The sequence below is a fragment of the Alternaria triticimaculans genome (genome assembly GCF_023758025.1).
Source record: "Alternaria triticimaculans strain BMP 0046 chromosome Unknown scaffold_13, whole genome shotgun sequence".
Classification (NCBI taxonomy): Eukaryota; Fungi; Ascomycota; class Dothideomycetes; order Pleosporales; family Pleosporaceae; genus Alternaria; species Alternaria triticimaculans.
This window is the reverse complement of record NW_026055970.1, coordinates 635783-652898: the sequence shown is the minus strand read 5'-3', so window position 1 is coordinate 652898 and position 17116 is coordinate 635783. Positions and strand designations below refer to the sequence as shown.

General features: G+C 53.2%; 7 protein-coding genes across 7 annotated transcripts; 4 read left to right on the top strand and 3 right to left on the bottom strand.

Annotated features, from left to right (window-relative positions):
• Positions 1 to 523: 523 nt before the first annotated feature.
• J4E78_008102 (uncharacterized protein) lies at positions 524 to 994 on the top strand (the record flags this gene model as incomplete). The annotated part of the gene is made up of 2 exons (XM_049368704.1): positions 524 to 755; positions 825 to 994. 2 exons carry the CDS (start codon positions 524 to 526, stop codon positions 992 to 994), a joined length of 402 nt encoding a protein of 133 aa, XP_049219669.1.
• A 41-nt stretch (positions 995 to 1035) lies between these two features.
• On the bottom strand, positions 1036 to 6184 carry J4E78_008101 (uncharacterized protein; the record flags this gene model as incomplete). The annotated part of the gene is made up of 2 exons (XM_049368703.1): positions 1036 to 5903; positions 5950 to 6184. The coding sequence occupies 2 exons, from the start codon at positions 6182 to 6184 to the stop codon at positions 1036 to 1038; spliced, it is 5103 nt and encodes a 1700-aa protein (XP_049219668.1).
• A 303-nt stretch (positions 6185 to 6487) lies between these two features.
• SLU7 (mRNA splicing protein) lies at positions 6488 to 7918 on the top strand (the record flags this gene model as incomplete). The annotated part of the gene is made up of 1 exon (XM_049368702.1): positions 6488 to 7918. One exon carries the CDS (start codon positions 6488 to 6490, stop codon positions 7916 to 7918), a length of 1431 nt encoding a protein of 476 aa, XP_049219667.1.
• A 707-nt stretch (positions 7919 to 8625) lies between these two features.
• Positions 8626 to 12130, top strand: J4E78_008099 (uncharacterized protein; the record flags this gene model as incomplete). Its single annotated transcript, XM_049368701.1, has 7 exons — positions 8626 to 8666; positions 8764 to 8828; positions 8878 to 8953; positions 9006 to 9247; positions 9295 to 9537; positions 9586 to 11987; positions 12044 to 12130. 7 exons carry the CDS (start codon positions 8626 to 8628, stop codon positions 12128 to 12130), a joined length of 3156 nt encoding a protein of 1051 aa, XP_049219666.1.
• A 266-nt stretch (positions 12131 to 12396) lies between these two features.
• J4E78_008098 (uncharacterized protein) lies at positions 12397 to 13704 on the bottom strand (the record flags this gene model as incomplete). Its single annotated transcript, XM_049368700.1, has 3 exons — positions 12397 to 12833; positions 12886 to 13472; positions 13616 to 13704. 3 exons carry the CDS (start codon positions 13702 to 13704, stop codon positions 12397 to 12399), a joined length of 1113 nt encoding a protein of 370 aa, XP_049219665.1.
• Positions 13705 to 14103: 399 nt separating this feature from the next.
• On the top strand, positions 14104 to 14826 carry J4E78_008097 (uncharacterized protein; the record flags this gene model as incomplete). Its single annotated transcript, XM_049368699.1, has 2 exons — positions 14104 to 14489; positions 14547 to 14826. The coding sequence occupies 2 exons, from the start codon at positions 14104 to 14106 to the stop codon at positions 14824 to 14826; spliced, it is 666 nt and encodes a 221-aa protein (XP_049219664.1).
• Positions 14827 to 15370: 544 nt separating this feature from the next.
• Positions 15371 to 16741, bottom strand: J4E78_008096 (uncharacterized protein; the record flags this gene model as incomplete). Its single annotated transcript, XM_049368698.1, has 2 exons — positions 15371 to 15919; positions 15989 to 16741. 2 exons carry the CDS (start codon positions 16739 to 16741, stop codon positions 15371 to 15373), a joined length of 1302 nt encoding a protein of 433 aa, XP_049219663.1.
• Between the last annotated feature and the right edge of the window lie 375 nt (positions 16742 to 17116).

Here is a 17116-nt window from a genome sequence, read left to right as displayed (position 1 = left end):
TTGCTTTCTGATCACAAGGTAGCTGGTCTGACTGGCGTGTTTTACGAGGAACTGAGCGAGTTGAGGAAGTGGATTGTTGCGCAGAATTGGGATTGGGCTGTTTTAGGGGAGGCAATGGATAGAGTGCTGATGAAGGCAGGGAAGAGAGTGGTGCAGGCAGTAGAAGTGGAAGAAGTGGAGGAGGTGGAGGAATTAGGAGAGATGGTGGATTTAGGGAACGGTTGTTACGTGTCATAGATTCTTTGATAGACCCTCTTATGTTCCAAGGTTGTTTAACCAACCAAAACGCGTTCTCATCACTCTGACTGAACTTTCGAGCTGTAGCAGACATGCCGCTGCACAAGTACGCTGTATCTCTTTCCCAATACCGTTAGCGCAAATAGCTTGTGCTTACTCACCTCGGGCTCCTTCCCACCACTACAGTACAGAATAAACGCATGAGCCTCTATATCTTGACTCAGTGCCCCACGTCTAACGAAAATAATCCCTCACATCCATATTTCCCTCAAACCTCGCCTCAGCGATGTCGACACCCCAATCCCGCGCCGTAGACCTGACCCTCCTGAATCTCACCGACATCTTCGGTCAGAAAGACAAGACGATGCGTACGCAAGCCATTGCAGATATCTGGGTACCAAGTTCAGATGTCTTCTTCGTAGACGCATTGGGTGTGTTCAAGTCGCATGATGCAATCAGTGAGATGGTGGAGAAGATACAAGGTATGAGTGGAGAGGGCGATGAGTTTGTTGCTTTGGGTACGTATATCGATCGACGCTTTGATTGTCGTTCCCGGGGAATTGAATTGCTAAGAAATTCATGTGCAGGCAATGTCGAATGTCTGAAACATGACAACGGAGAGGATATCTGGGTGACGAAAGTGAAATGGGGCATCAAAACAGCCAGTAGTGGAGAAATGGGGTTAACGGGTGAGGACGTCCTGACGATAGTGGGCGGAAAGATCAAAGCATGTTACACGTTTCTTGATTCGAAGTAATGTACTGCGTTCCAGGGTATCCAAACTAGCAACAACCTACTTTACCATGTCAACCCCCCACCCTCACCACCTCCTCTACTATCTTCCCTTTCCAAACCCGCCTCGGTATCCGCCTTCTCCATGAGCTCGATAACAGGCCCAACACTGTCTCTCAGCGCAGTCAATTTCGAGCGTTCCTTGATGCGCGTATAAAAGACTGGACAGTCCCTACTATCGCATTTGATCTCTTCGCCCCAGGCGAGATTCGAGCAGCGCCGGCATACCTGTTCGACTTCTGCGACGCGTGTTTCGCTGTCCCAGATGCGGTATTTGAGCGAGAGGAGGGAATGTGCTGGGCGCTTGAGACACTTTGCGCAAAGTGGGAGGACGGCGTAGGGATTGTTTTCGCTGCCTGGGATATGTGTAGGTGGATTTTGAGGTAGTTTCGAACGGCAGACCATGCAGCTTGAAGATTTCATGTAGCTTTCAAGAGTTTTCTTGAGGGATGCGTTGCCACCGGAGGAGAGGGCGTTGCTTTTGTCGTGCTTGATGGTCATGGGAATCGTAATATTGCGGATGCGCTGGACTTTCGGCATCTCATCGAACCATTGTCTTACGTTAGCGCCAACGAGATTGAAGATGCGCTCGAGTGGTGGGATAAGGTTTTTGCTGATGTAGTATTCGGCATCGAGCTCGAGATGGTCGTTTTGAAGCAGGGTCTCCGGGCTGACGCAGCGATCGATGAGGCGCGCTCCGGGTGCACCGGTGATGACTACGTATGGCACGCGTTCGCCATACTGAGGCTCGGCACGCGGGTCGGCGAGCATACGCTTTGTAGCGATGAGAGCACCGGGCGGCGGAGGACCCCTGTCAGAGTACGTGCCTAGCTTGACTTCCTTGGCGAAGAGGAAGTCTTGTATACTGACACGGCCCTCCATGATCTTCGCGCATTGCTCCTGGAAGTACCGCTTGACTTGGCTGAGGTCTGATGTGCGGAAAAGGAGCTTGAGAGCCTTCTCTTCGATCTTTTGCTCTGCAGGCGTACCGTCGCGACGGACTGTTTCGATACCCTTCGCGTCAAAGTCGGGCTCTTTCTGATTGCGGTGCTCATACTTGAAGCCAACGTAACGTTTCTTGGCAAGTAGAACGCAAGGATGGTATACCTTCTCGAACTTGAGCTTGATGGGTCGTGGGTTCGCAGCGGTGATAGCAGCGGTTATCTCCTCGCCGATGGTGAATGCTTGATCCTTGGTGCGTCCTTTCAGATGGATGAACAGTGAATCGGTGTCTCCGTAGACGACCTCCGCACCCCATTTCTCCGTAGCGTGTATCATTGCAATGGCCTTCTCCAGGGTTTCGCGACCAGTCTGGACGATACTGTCTGCTATCTCAGAGCATGGCATACGACCAGAAAACGACGCAGATGCGTAGCCGTAAGTGACGTTAGCCAATAACTTCAGCGCCAGCTGCCTGTTATTCAGTAGCTGCTGCAAGGTTCTGTCGTCTTTGTCCTGCTTCATCCCACTCTTGACCATCACACGAGTCTCCAGAATTTCGCCAAGCATCTTCGCTAGCAGCGACTTCCGCATTTCTGGTTTGACATACATCATGCCGTTGGGTGCGATGTTAATGTGGTCTTTCACCAATTCCAACAATTGCGGCTCGCGCTTGAAGTCCATGAAACCCATCTTGTTCTGACCTCGCCAGCTGACAATACGTCCGAGACATGTCGAGTAGCAATAATTGTAGGCAATCATGACACTGGGATATAACGATTGGAAGTCCAGAACGAGAACGGGGCTTGAATAGAATGCACTCTGCGGCTCCATGACGAGCGGTAGACATTCGAGCGCATTTTGCTGACCGACCTGCTTCCGACTCGGTGATACAAGAATGAAATTCTCCGGCTTTGCGATGCGGAACATGGTAGACTCGACCTTGAACTGAGAGCCTCGTGAAATGACTGCAAAGAAGTCTACTCCAAGCAGGCGAGCTTGCTCACTAGTACGAGGCACAATTTCGTTTGCTTCCAAGATGTCGAGATTGAGTTGCACACGTGTGCGAAAATGATGAATCACCTTTGTTAGATCCCTTGGCTTTCCATTTGTATACCAAGTCGTGAGATCGGAGTGTTGGTAATGCGGTATGCGTTTGTGCAGTAAGTGGAAGACCACGTTTTCCATGGTGTATTGTAGCAGGTTCAGCTCTCCGCGCATGGCTCTCCAGATGTTGATCATATGGCGGCCAGTGATACGGATAGTAGAGGTATGCGTGAAGCCCCAGCGGTCGGCCTCTTTCCCAAATCTGCCATGAGACTGCGACTTCATCCTGCTGATCTCATCGCAAAGATTGTACTCGTACTTCATCCTCGCGCGTTCGATGAGGTAACCCCAAGAGCTATTGTGTACTTCGTATCCTGTGAGTATGTCCGGGTCAAATTGGCGGACGATATCGACCACGCGGTTGATGAGATCTAGCTCGTCTTCCTCGTATTCAACTTCGACCGGAACTTGCTTAGCAATACGCATAGCGATGCCATCTTCTTCCGAGAAGCACAGTATACCGGAACGCGGTCGATCCGTGGTCGCGTTTTCTTCGCCTTGTACGCTCCAGAAAATGCACTGGATCTCATCTTCAGCCGGGTCTGGTACGAGTGAGCCTCTTGAGTTAACGTGTACTTCTAAGCTCATGATGCTCATATACTGAGCTTCGTGCTTAACACTGGTTGTCTTTTGCTTCTGTGAGTACTTGAAGCCATGAGGATTCTTCTGCGTTGGACCTTCTATCTGTGAAATGTGGCTCATTGGGTTGAATTTGCGCACCGGCATAGTTGCCGTCTCGTCTTGTGCCTTGGTTTTAGGCTTCGCCACTTTGCGTTGCTTGACGTGACGGCTGGTCCAGCGCTTCACTTCTTTGAAAGTAGGAGGAGGTCTTGAGAGTTCCCAGTGACGCAAACCACAGTTATGTGCTCGTTCTTGATCCATTGTAGCTTGTTTCTTCTTGTCTAACACAACTGCGGGATACTCTCCAATGTTGGCAAGAGAATTACCAGTGGGGTCAAAAGGAGGAAGATACGGTAATGTGGTGCTTTGTAGTTTGAACTCGCGACCCGCATACTCTCTTGGCCGATCTGGAACATCCTTCTCATCACTGTAATATGCGTCCTGATAGATTACCGGTGGAAGTCCCGCATGCATCATGGTGCCTTTGACGACCTCAGCCGGTGGGGGTAGCGCGCCGTAGTAAATAGTACGATGCTTGTGCTGGAACGATGTATCCAGCCGTCGCACTAGAGAGGCTACCTTGGAGCGAGCTTGTGAGGTACTACTGTTCGGCACCATTGGCGAGGTCTTTTGATGCGTCCATGGGGTCACAGGAACGAGTTGCGAAGGTCTGGCCGTAAGATGCTTAGGCCCAGGTGTCTTGGGCCCTTCTTGGGAATTTGAATACCCAGATTGACTCAAGCGATGAAGCGTCTCCGGTGCATTCGGGTTCTTTACTACAGGGAACGAGAAAGTAGTCGGCGCCCCTAAGCCTCGAGCTTTGATACTCGCTTGCGACGATTGACCGGGATGAGGTGGATCGTCGTTCTTGTTCAGGGCGTTGCGAAACGAGACACGCCTGTTGGTACTCTGGGTTGTTGCCAGGATTCGTTGACGCTTGTTGTAGTCTTCTTCTGCGGGTTCGAGAGAGCGCTTCCTTTGGCTCATCGGGCTGCTGGACTCTGGTTTTTTGCCGTCGTCATCGGGGTCAACTAGATCAATTCCTTCGTCGATGAGTGCATCTTCAGCTTCTATATCGCTAGAGCCCTTGAGTAAAGATACTGTTAGGGGATCCATGGATTGCTCTTCCTCGGTGTCAGAATGATTGTCGGCGTCCGCTGGATTGCCGTCTTCGCCGTCCCCAATGGGACCGTCACTGTGAGGCTGTCTGGGTTCTGGCCCGTCAGACGCAAGCTGAGCGTCAATGTCAACAGGCGCACCACCTTGTTCTAACGCGTTGACATCTTGCTCGATGCCGTCATCTGGAAGCTGCTGTGTAGACAAGACCTCGGGATAGAGATCTTCGATACTCTCTACAGCAGTCCTGATGCGCTCCTGGCCAGGGATGGGTTTCACGAAACCGTGAAATTTGGCTTCGCCCTTTCCTTGTCTTTCCTCGATGATTAGCTTTTCGATGAGTTCTCGATACTCCTCTTCGTGAATCCATCCACCGGCCTTGGTGTTCCGCATATCAGCCGACATGGACACAAGCACTTCAGCAGGAAAGGGACTGCTCGAAGGATCGGAGAGGCCCATACGACGTTTGCGCCGGCGCGTCTCGTCTCTCCAAAGACCGGCCATAGACGGCACGAATTTGTCGTCTGGATTGCGTGGCATTTGGCTCGATCGCTCTAGGAAGTCGTGGTGTATGGGTCGATATTGTAGTTCGTGCCGATTGAGGATGTCCTGGACGCATATATCGACTTCGAGAGTGCAGTGACTTTGGCGTGGGTATTGATCCTCATCGGCTATGAGTTCGTTGGGAATAGACGCATCGTGCCACTTGTGGACAGTGGTATCTACCTCTTCGCTGTCTGGAACGGGTCCCCGGAACTGGACTTTTGCGCAGTTAATCCAGTCGCATCCGTACAGGTTGTAGTCGCACATCCACTGCAGGAGGTACTGCAGGTGACTCTCATATGGCTGGAACACCCGGTTCAAGATTGCTCCTTGATGCAGCAGGTCGGTAAACCGAGTCATATGCATAGGGTTGAGCATGTAGACTTTCAAAAAAATCTTGTATCCAACACTGTATCCAAAGAAGGGTACACCCTTGACAAGAGATATGTGGCCAACGTAGATCGACTTTCCATCGTATGCATTTCGGCGGTACGCGGTGGCGAGGGCGTGGTCAATGGAGGCGCGGAGGTCCAGAATATACGCGTTGACTAGGAGGGGTCAGCTTGATACCAACTGCACGACTGACATACGCACCGACATCCTTCTCCAAGCTGCCATTGTACTCCAGGTATAGGTAAGGCAGCGCTCCATGGATATGAGCGCACACCTTCTGCCCCGTCTCGGTCGCACCAAACGCCCGGATTACGGGTACTTGCGGTGCGCCCAACCGGCCTGCAAGACCGGCATTGCGCCGAAGAAGAGGGTCGATGTCTGTCGGAGCCGCCTGGTAGTTGTCGATGCAGTTCAGGCGAAAGCGGAAAGTATCCATGACGACACAGCCGGTATCCAGGAAGTGTGTGCGAAAGTGGAGGTTCGCATCGTGTTCAGGAGATCATCCAAAATCAAACTCGCGCAGCGCACGCGACAAGGGTGTCGGTGGCGGAATGGAGTGAAAGAGACGCGAGGCACAACAAGCGCGACCGGACTCGCGTGGTCCCGTGACGTGCGGGATCGACGCTGCAGCCAGCCCTACGCCACTAGTCGGCGGTCCACTTTGGCCGCCATTCTAAAGCTTCTACCAACTGACAACCTTCACCACTCAACCCGACCGAGGCATCCCCCCACGCCCAACATGCCGCCCTCGCAACCCAAGAAGCCCGACGTCTCCGCCGCGGCAAAAGAGCGCAACGAATACATCCCCTCGTTCATTTCGAAGAAGCCCTTCTACGCCGTCGACGAGACTGGCGAGGACAACACCGATTACCTCGAGCATCAGCGTCTGCAGAAGCAGGAGCAAGACTCAAAATGGTACGATCGCGGCAAGAAGATCGGCCCGGCTGCGACCAAGTTCCGCAAAGGCGCATGCGAGAACTGCGGTGCCATGACACACAAGAAGAAGGACTGCTTGAGCCGGCCGCGCAAGGCAGGCGCAAAGTTTACGGGCAAGAACATCGAGGCGGACGAGGTCATTCAAGACGTACAACTAGGCTTCGATGCGAAACGCGATCGATGGAACGGCTACGATGCATCACATTTTGAGGAGGTCATCGAGGAGTACAACGCCATGGAGGAGATCCGGAAAAAGGCCAAAGAAGCTGAGAAAGGTGACAAGTCCGATGACGAGGATGAGGGCGACAAGTACGATGCCGAGACGGACATGGGAAGGAAACAGGCCACATCCACACGGAACCTGCGATTACGAGAAGACACGGCAAAGTATCTGCTCAACCTGGATCTCGACTCGGCGAAATATGACCCCAAAACGCGTTCCATGGTCGACAGCGGCGCGACGGCCGACAACGCCGCTCAACTAGTAGCAGAAGAAGGGTTCATGAAGGCGTCTGGAGATGCAGCTGAGTTTGAGAAGGCGCAGCGATATGCTTGGGAGACACAGGAGCGCGGAGACAAGAACAAGCTACATTTACAGGCCAATCCTACGTCCGGCGAGGTCATGCGGAAGAAGCAGCTCAAAGAGGCTGAGGAGATGGCAGCAGCCAGGAAGAAGGCCTTGGCGGAGAAGTACGGCACACAAGAAAAGTTCACCGACGACTCACTTCGAAAGACAGCCGTCACAGAGAACGAGCGATATGTCGAGTACGACGAGCGAGGCGGTATAAAGGGCGCACCAAAAATCAAGGCAAAATCAAAGTACCCAGAGGACGTGCTCCTCAACAACCACACATCAGTCTGGGGCAGCTGGTGGTCCAACTTCCAATGGGGCTTTGCATGCTGTCACTCGACAGTCAAGAACTCGTACTGCACGGGCGAGGCAGGCAAGGAGGCTTTTGAGCTGGCAGATCGGATGCGCACCGGTGCTGACCTGGACGAAGTACCCAAGGAGATAGCATGGAAGGAAGAGGCTGTCCTGGAGGAACACGTACCCAATGCACCCGACCGCGCCGAAAAAGCAAAGAACGATGCTGCCAGTCGGAAACGAGCTCTCGACGAGATGACGGGAGGCGTAAATGAGGAAGAAATGGAAGAGTATCGCCGCAAGAGGACAATGGCCGCGGACCCTATGGCTGCCTATCTCAGCAAGGGAGGGAAAAGTGAAGCGGTTTGAGGTGTCGAGCCTTTCTTGACGGCGTCATAGGGCATCATTATTGTATTCGTAGCATTGCATGGCGTTCATCATACCCTGGAGTCGCATCTAAGATAGCATGTAAAATGACATAGTAGTTCCTGATGATCGCTGCGTTGGCCATGCGTGATCGGTACAGTTCACACAGCAAGGGTGCATCCAGCGAAGTCATGCAGCCCTGTTAGTGAAGACGCATCTTGTCGCCCTCCATCACGGATGCCAACTCAGACCCGAGTCGGTTGCGCATGCAGCCGCGTATGCGTTGTTAGTCCATGGCGAAGGCAGCAGTTTAGGCCAGGATGCACAGCCCAAGTGGAGGAGTTCGCGGCACCCGATGCAGCAAGAAGGCGCTTCTAGCTGCATGGCTCGGAAGATTCTAGCTTGAGTAAAGAGGTTTTGCGTGCGAGCAAATCTAGAATTCAGTATTAGATACAAGGGTTAGACCCGGTCGGGGGTGAAGGCGATGACGAAGCGCCAAGCTGCACGAACCACCTCCCGGGGGTCGAGTAGTAGGAGCTCCTCTGATGGTTGACTGACCCAAGAGCGCAACCAAATATCTCAACCCCACACCTCCCCATTTCCGCGCATTGCTTTTGCGCGCCTTCTCCGACACCGACCATTAGCCTTTCCCTCCTACAACTACCTACAACTACGAACAACAAGCTCAGAAGGAGCGCACGGCGACCAAGATGGCGCTCTACGGAAGCTCGCGCAACGTGGACATGGGCAAGTACGTATATCACCATCATTATGCCGGCACCCTTTAGCCTCTGGGCGAGAGATTTCAACAGGAGAAATGTGACATGGCCTAACATGTCTCAATCCAGGCAGGAGTCGGAGCTTGCCATCAACATTCGCAAAGCCACGAGCATCGAAGAGGTCTCCCCCAAGCGTACGTACCGAAACTCCTCAGCACGCGCATGAAACTCACAATAGCGCAGGGAAACACGTGCGAGCATGCATCGTCTACACATGGGATCACAAGAGTTCCGCGTCTTTCTGGCAGGGCATGAAAGTGTAAGAGCGCACCATGGTGCCCAATCCGCCCAATGCTAATAGCATATTCCAGGCAGCCAATCCTCGCCGACGAGGTGCAGACCTTCAAAGCGCTCATTACCGTCCACAAGGTCCTCCAGGAGGGCCACCCTATCGTTCTTAAGGAGGCGCAATCGAACACCAGCTGGCTTGAGAGCCTATCACGGGGCTCCACGGTCGGAGAAGGCATGCGGGGATATGCGCCGCTCATTTCAGAGTACATCTACTATCTTATGGCCAAGCTTGCTTTCCACCGACAACATCCCGAGTTCAATGGTACGACGAGCGGCAGCAAGACGCGAATAACTGGCTGATTGGAATAGGAACCTTCGAGTACGAGGAGTACATCAGCTTGAAGTCGATCAATGACCCTAATGAGGGCTACGAGACCATCTCGGATCTTATGACGCTACAAGATCAGATCGATGCTTTCCAGAAGCTCATCTTCTCACATTTCCGGAGCGGCGCGAACAACGAATGTAGGATAGCGGCGTTGGTGCCGCTGGTTCAGGAGTCTTATGGTATCTACAAGTTTATCACCAGCATGTTGCGCGCAATGCACACCAGTAAGGACCAGAGTCTCGGTTGAATTGCGACCCAACTAACCAGCGTAGCACTCGGTGACGACGAAGCGCTCTCTCCTCTACGCGGCCGATACGATGCCCAGCACTACCGTCTCGTCAAGTTCTACTACGAATGCTCAAATCTTCGATACTTGACCAACCTCATTACAGTACCAAAGCTGCCACAAGAACCACCGAACCTGCTCTCTGAAGACGAGAGTGCGCCCGCGCTACCTCAACGACCCCGCAACGAGAAGCCCGAACCCGCTCGCGCTCCATCAGTCGACCCAGAGCCAATCAACGAGTTTTGGAAAGACAACCAGCGTAGGCAGCAAGAGGAATACGAGGCTGAACAGCAGAGACTACAGAGGCAATGGGAGGAGGCTCAGCAACAGCAACAGCAGCAAGCGATGCAGGCACAACGTGACTTCGAGGAGCAACAACGGCTTCAGGCAGAGCAAGCTCGGTTGGCGCAAGAACAACTCATGCGCGAACAGTATCAACAACAGACACAGGGTCGCCTTGCTGAGCTCGAGCGAGAGAATCTAAACGCGCGCGCCCAGTACGAACGCGACCAGCTGATGCTGCAACAATACGACCAGCGGATGAAGGCATTGGAGGGCGAGATCAACCAGATGAACCAGAACTTCCAGCAACAGATGGGCTCGCGAGACGATCAGATAAGAGCACTTCAGGAGCAGCTCAACACATGGAGATCAAAGTACGAATCGCTAGCCAAGCTCTATTCGCAATTGCGTCATGAGCATCTCCAGCTGCTGCAGAAGTTCAAGGCAGTTCAGCTCAAGGCAAACTCCGCCCAGGAAGCCATTGATGGGCGAGACAAGCTGCAACGCGAGCTGAAGACCAAGAACTTGGAACTGGCAGACATGATCCGCGAGCGCGACCGAGCGCTCATGGAGAAGGACCGTCACACTGGTGGCCACCGTGAGGAGACTGAGAAGTTGAAGAGGGAGCTCCGAGCTGCCCTAGACAGAGCCGACAATCTCGAGCGTGGCAAGGGCTCAGAACTTTCGGCAATGCTGTCAAGACACAACCGAGAAATCGCGGACCTTGAGGAAGCGCTGCGGAACAAAACCCGCGCGCTAGACGAGTTCCAGATGAAGTACCGTGAAGGTGACTCTGACCTGGAGCGTCAACTACGCGACAAGGAAGAGGAGTTGGAGATCTTCCGTGCTGGTATGGACCAGACGCTGCTCGAGCTGAACGAGCTGAAGCTTAACGCTGGTACCAACGACGATGTCCTGGACGGTCACTTGGACACAATTATCCAAGACAGCCTCCAGAAGATCAACGACCTCATCGACTCCGTCCTCCAGAGTGGTGTGCAGCGTGTTGACGATGCGCTGTATGAGCTCGACTCTCCTATGCAAGCCGGAAACCAGAATGCCACTGGCGCGTACGTGCTTTCGCAGATTGAGAAGGCATCGACCTGCACCATGGAGTTCTCGACTGCTTTCAACAACTTCATTGCTGACGGGCCGAACGCCAAGCACGCTGAGGTTATCAACGCCGTCAGCAACTTTGGCGGCGCTATCGTCGATGTATTGGTGAACACCAAGGGACTGACGCGATTCGCTTCTGATGAGAACAAGGCTGACCAGCTCATCAACGGCGCGAGAGCTTCTGCAACCTCAACCATCAGGTTCTTCCGCAACGTCCAGTCAGTGCGCATGTACGACATGGACGCGGAGCAGAAGATCAACGTTGTCATCAACAACAGCACAGAAGTCGTGCGCAACCTGCAGAGCTTGTCCAAGCTCGCGGACGCCTTCGCACCCAAGAGCAAGATCACCAACGCCTCTGGCGATCTTGGTGACTTGGTCGACAACGAGTTGACCAAGGCAGCCAACGCCATCGACGCGGCCACGGAGCGTCTGTCCAAGCTGATGAAGAAGCCCAGAGACCAGTACTCCACCTACGAGCTCAAGATCCACGACTCCATCCTTGAAGCCGCCATCGCCGTCACAAATGCTATTGCGCAGCTTATCAAGGCCGCCACTGAATCCCAAAAGGAAATCGTGCGCGAAGGCCGGGGCAGCATGTCCAAGACCCAGTTCTACAAGAAGCACAACCGCTGGACCGAAGGTCTCATCAGTGCCGCCAAGGCCGTCGCCACATCGACAAACATGCTCATCGAGACCGCCGACGGCGTCATCTCCGGTCGCAACTCGCCCGAGCAGCTTATTGTTGCTTCCAACGACGTTGCTGCCTCCACCGCTCAGTTGGTGGCTGCCAGTCGTGTCAAGGCTAGCTTCATGAGCAAGACGCAAGACAGGCTGGAGAGCGCATCCAAGACTGTCACTGCGGCTTGCAGGTCGCTTGTCAGGCAAGTGCAGGAGATCATCGCCCAGAAGAACAGGGACGAGGGCGAGGTTGTCGACTACAGCAAGTTGGGCGACCACGAGTTTAAGGTCCGCCAGATGGAGCAGCAGGTATGTATTCATCAAACATTCTCTGGGGAAGAACAGACGCTAACATATCATTCTAGGTCGAGATTCTGCAGCTGGAAAACTCACTTGCGCAGGCTAGGACCAGGTTGGGTGAGATGCGCAAGCTTTCTTACCTTGAAGAGTAGATGTCTGCACTTTGGCGCTTGTTCGTTCGTGTGGATAGCTGCTGGTTTATCGTGGATAGTTACCATTCATTATTATTGTCTCATGGTGGACACCCTTTGTAAACAAAGCTTGTTCTTCTTCCTCTATAGTTTTGAAAGGGAAATGGAGGATGCCTTTGGCATTTGTTGTGATTGACGTTATCTTTCGTGTGAACATTTCCTAACTATCGTACATGAACCCACATCACCCTATCTCAACGCTTTCTCTTCAGCCCCATGATGGGTAATCATTCCATCCGAGATCGCCTCAGCTGAAGATCCAGAGGGAAACCCTCTTCCTCCTGCTTCTTGTACAGGACCAATGCCTCCTCGGCCGTGAACATCACTCCCCTCTCAATCTTGGCTTGAGCCTTTGACTCTTTCAGCTCAACCTGCCTCGCCCGAATCTTCTCCAGACAAGCTTTCATCTCGTCGGCAGCCAGAGCGCGCTTCTTCTCCTCAGCCTCGCGCTTCTTCTCCTCAGCTTGGCGCTCCAGCTTGCCGACTTCGATGCCAATCATCTTGGCCGAAAACTTGTCCGCGAAGACAATGTCGTCCGCAAGCTCTCCCACCTCTTCTGGTTGGAAGGCGCGTTGGTCGTCTGTATTCTCGAACCCAGGCCATGTAGGTGGGTTTTGCTCATCGAACAACCTCATGTAGGTTGGTAGGTATGTCAAGAGGTAAACTATTTCACTCTGTTAGCATCATGTAGGCTCCAGGGTATGTTGAGAACTCACCTGCGCAGCCCTCATAGGCCTTGACGGCACCAAGATGCTCACCCACCAAGCCATCCTTGATACAAGGACAGTAGATGATCGGACGGTTTGGGCGGGGGTCTTGGTAGACGAGATGGCCGCACACCAGGCAGAAACGTACAAGCCGGTTTGAGCCGAGATGGTATGTCGTTCCCCGGAGTAGGTCGTCGTGTTCATCCCCTGTTGTGGGTATGCCGCATGTCAGGTCGCAGTCTCTGCACACGCCCAGGAATTTGTCGTCGAATTCGGGGTCGTTGGGAAGAATGGGGTAGACTTGGAAGCACAGCCGGCAGCCAAGATAACCCTGACCTTTGGTGTACGGGTTGAGGGTGTATGGGGTGCACTTGGCATGCGCGCGCCTCACTACGAATGCTATCTTGTCTTGGAGCTTGAGGCCATAAGAGAAGCCTACTTCGACCAATGGGCGGAAATGGCGATGGGTTTGGCAGAGGTGGAGTGCGGTCTGGTAGTCGGTTGCCTGGATAATGCCACAGAGGACAGTGGGTGGTAGATCCAGTAGGCTTTTGCGCTGTTCGGGGCTGACAGGGGCCTTGATCTGAAGTCCTTTGCTACAAGGTTAGTCGGAAGGTTAGTCAAGATCCAAGAAGCGAAATAGAAGAAGCGAAGTAGAAGAAATGAGGTAGAAGAAGCGACGTAGAAGCAAGAAAGAGAGAAATGTAGAGGCAATGCACGGAGGTTAGTCAAGTCGTACAAATCCAGAGTAAGGTTTCGGGCTCCAGTGTCGTTTGCTCGATGGTTAGCGCTCTGTTGGGCAGCGACGCCAGAGTTGGGCTGTGCCATCTTCTGAGCAGAGAGTGTGAGAGCTTGGTAGTAGCTGATATCTTGCTGTGATCTGATTGTGATCTGATTGTGATCTGGTCGTGATCTGGTAGTGATCTGGCTGTGATTTGACTGTGCTTCACAAGTATCCTAGAACGCTGTATTCAATCACGTAAGTTGTGCTCGGTTAGTGAATGATCAAGTGTTGGGTTCTTGTCAACAAACAGAACGAGTTCAAAATGGTTGTTTGTGCCCAGGTGCCTGTGGAGAAGTGGGGCTGGCTTAGCGGGACACGCGATCACGTGCGTGGACTAGCGCGCTTCTCGAGTAAACAGCGATGGAGACAATGCGCCCGCTTTAGCATCTCTTGACTGGCTTCGTAGTACATCGAAATCCGTCGCAGTCTGCGATTATACCATCATGCCTACCGCCACGAATCCAGAATCGCGCTCTCCATCTCCCACACCCGCTCGACCTATCGCAGACGCACCCGGCCCGCGCGCGCAGGGTCTGATCAATGTATTCAACCAAGCCTCCAAAGCGACTCTAGACAAGTGTTCGGCCAAGAACTTCGCTTCGTGCTTCCCAACGGCGGCACAGTATAGCCCAGAGGTTCTGGACAACCTGAGAGGGCAAATTGTGGATCAGTTGGACCGGACATGGAAGAGCAACTTCGAGGACATCATGGAGAGGAGGAATGTCGTTAGGCTGCTCAACTCGCTGGACCAGTGCATAGAGGATGCGAAACTCAGGAAGAAGCGCGCCGAAGCGAGCGCTAACGGTGGGCCCGTGGAAACGCCTGTGCCGTGAGTTTGCGAATGCGCCCGCTCTTGTTACTTTCGAATACTGACTCGAGGGCATAGACCGCATACACTTACTCCAGCCGAAATACATCTAGCGCACCTTATGCCGTTCCTCGAGAAGCAAGCGACCGATATGAACACTAAGCTCGTCGAGACTCAGCAGTCAAACACCGAGCTACTTTCGACCGTCACCGCACAACGCGCCGAGATAGAAGCCCTAGTACGAGGCCTAGAGAATGTCATACAAGATCTGGATGCTAGCGCGCAGATTATGGCACAAGACGATGTTCAAGAATTGAGCAGAGAGACTAGGGATCTTGAGATGGAGATGAGGACATGATACTGCAGGGAAGAGCAATACCCCTAGGATACTAGGAGCTGTTATCTTGAAGACTCGGAAAGATATCGCGTCTCTACCACGATCGCGCCACGCGCTCAGAACCAGCGTCAGGCCGCTAGCACTGGGTCCGAAACCCCGCTTAGTTACCCGAACAGGGCTCTCGTCAGAGCCACGCATGCCTGAGACGTACAGGAGGAAGATGGCGGCGAAACCATACTCGCAGATGACGAGAGAAGATAGATGCGGAAACGGCGGTCGAGAGGACGCATGGTGATAGTTGCTGAGATCGCAAGTTCCTACTAGTGGAATGCAGCAAATGGACGTGTCAGCTACCGCGAGGGCGAAGAAGAGAGGTATCAGGTGCATTAAGGTTGACAGCAGGAGTTGAAGGCTCGATAACAGACGTTTGACCATTGTCGCAAAGGATAAGACACAAATGCGTTGTACAATGTACTTATGAATAATATAAAAGTATCATGAGTATACGCATCTGTTCATTCCAAACCTGGATTATACACACATCACTCATATTACCCTACCCACTCTATGGCATATAGCACTTGAGCAACGAACCCAAACTCAACTCGCTCCCCGTCTGCAGCAGAAGATTCAACGCGCCAGTACCAAGGTACACAGGGCACTTAATCGCCTGCGCCTCATCCACAGCCTGCTTCAACGATTCGGCATACCCTCCAAGCACCTTACCCTTCCCATCCTCCTTGCCTTCCAAAACAGCAATCATCTTCGCACCCGCATCCTTGAACATGGCACTTCCACCCGCGGCATCACACGCCAACTCGTAAAATTGCGCTAATGGGATACCCACGTGCTTGGCTAGCGAAATGGCTTCAGCTGCGGAGACGAGGTGGATGCCGGTTAGGAGGTTGACTACGAGCTGGAGCTTGGCTTCTTTGTCCTCGGCTGAGAGGCTGCTTTGGATGCTGGTGACAGGCTCAGAGGTCCACAGGCGGACGATGCCAGAGTCGTCGTTGGCGCCCCAGCCGCGGTCGAGGGCGGAGAAGTAGACTTGCTCGGCGGCTGAGCAGAGGGTGGCTGGGAAGGCTACGCTGCGGGACATGGATGTGATGATTCCCTGTTGTTGTTTTTTTGGTTAGTACAATGCCACATCAATTCGGGATCCCGAGGGTGGAGGGTCACTTACAGTATCCTTCAGAATAATCGTCACAGCACTCGCTCCCGGGAAATAGTCCTCCTTCAGCGTCCTCTGACTGCGGTTTTCAAACATCCAACTCCAGCCCGTACTCCCCAGCACCTTGTCGTACACGTCCTGTCCGTTCAAGCCTAGTCTAGCAGCGAATCCGTATGCTTCGCTGAGAGACAGGATCTGGATTGCCGCAAGCACCTGGTGAACCATCTTCATGTTGCTGCCAGCACCGATCCCGCCATCAACAATGAAAAGCTTGGAAGGGGCGGACATTTCTTCGAGTAGCCATTGGCCTTTTGAAAACGCGGCAGATGAGGCGCCCGCCATGATGGAGAGAGTGCCGTCTGCGGCTCGGCCTGCACCACCAGAAACAGGCGCATCGATGAATAGGACGTCATCGCGGCCGATATCTACCAGCTCTTTCTCTACACTCTTCGCGTACGCACTTGGTACTGTCGAGCACAGCAAGAGTGTCGCTCCCTTCGGCAAAGCGTTCACAATGCCGTCTTTGTCGAAAAGCGCAGGTTGAGCCTGCATGGCCGATGCGACCATGACGATGTAGAAAGGCTTATCATTTGCAGAGTCTGAGAGTGATGTTGATGGTGTGCCGCCCGCAGCCTTGAACTTCTCCAGCGAAGGAGGATAAACGTCGAAACCGGTTACGGGGTAGCCTTGCTTGACGAGATGCGTGGCCATGCCCATACCCATTGCGCCTAGGCCACAGAAGCCAATTTGGGGTTTAGAAGACATTGTTGTTGTGTTTGTGGTGTTTTCCTGCTTTGGTTTGAAAAGGGGGGGGGGACCAGTTTGGTGTCCCAAAGTATCCTATCTCAACACTGGGTTTTCAACGTTGACGCGACGAATACTGCACGGAAGCCGTTATCCACGGATGCAGTAGCTCTCTTCGATGTCACTCTTCTTTATGCTGTTCCCAGTATCTAGCTCTTTCTTGATCGCGATATACCCGATTTGACGTCTGAAGTTGAGAGTTGGAGTCAAGATGTCAGTCACAAAACATCGACCACGTACTTCTCTCCCATCACCCCACAGCCCAACGTCACACGCCGCTGCGTTCCCCAGGGAAAATGGCCTTGGGCCGGCAAAAGACCCGTCTTCGGTCATTGA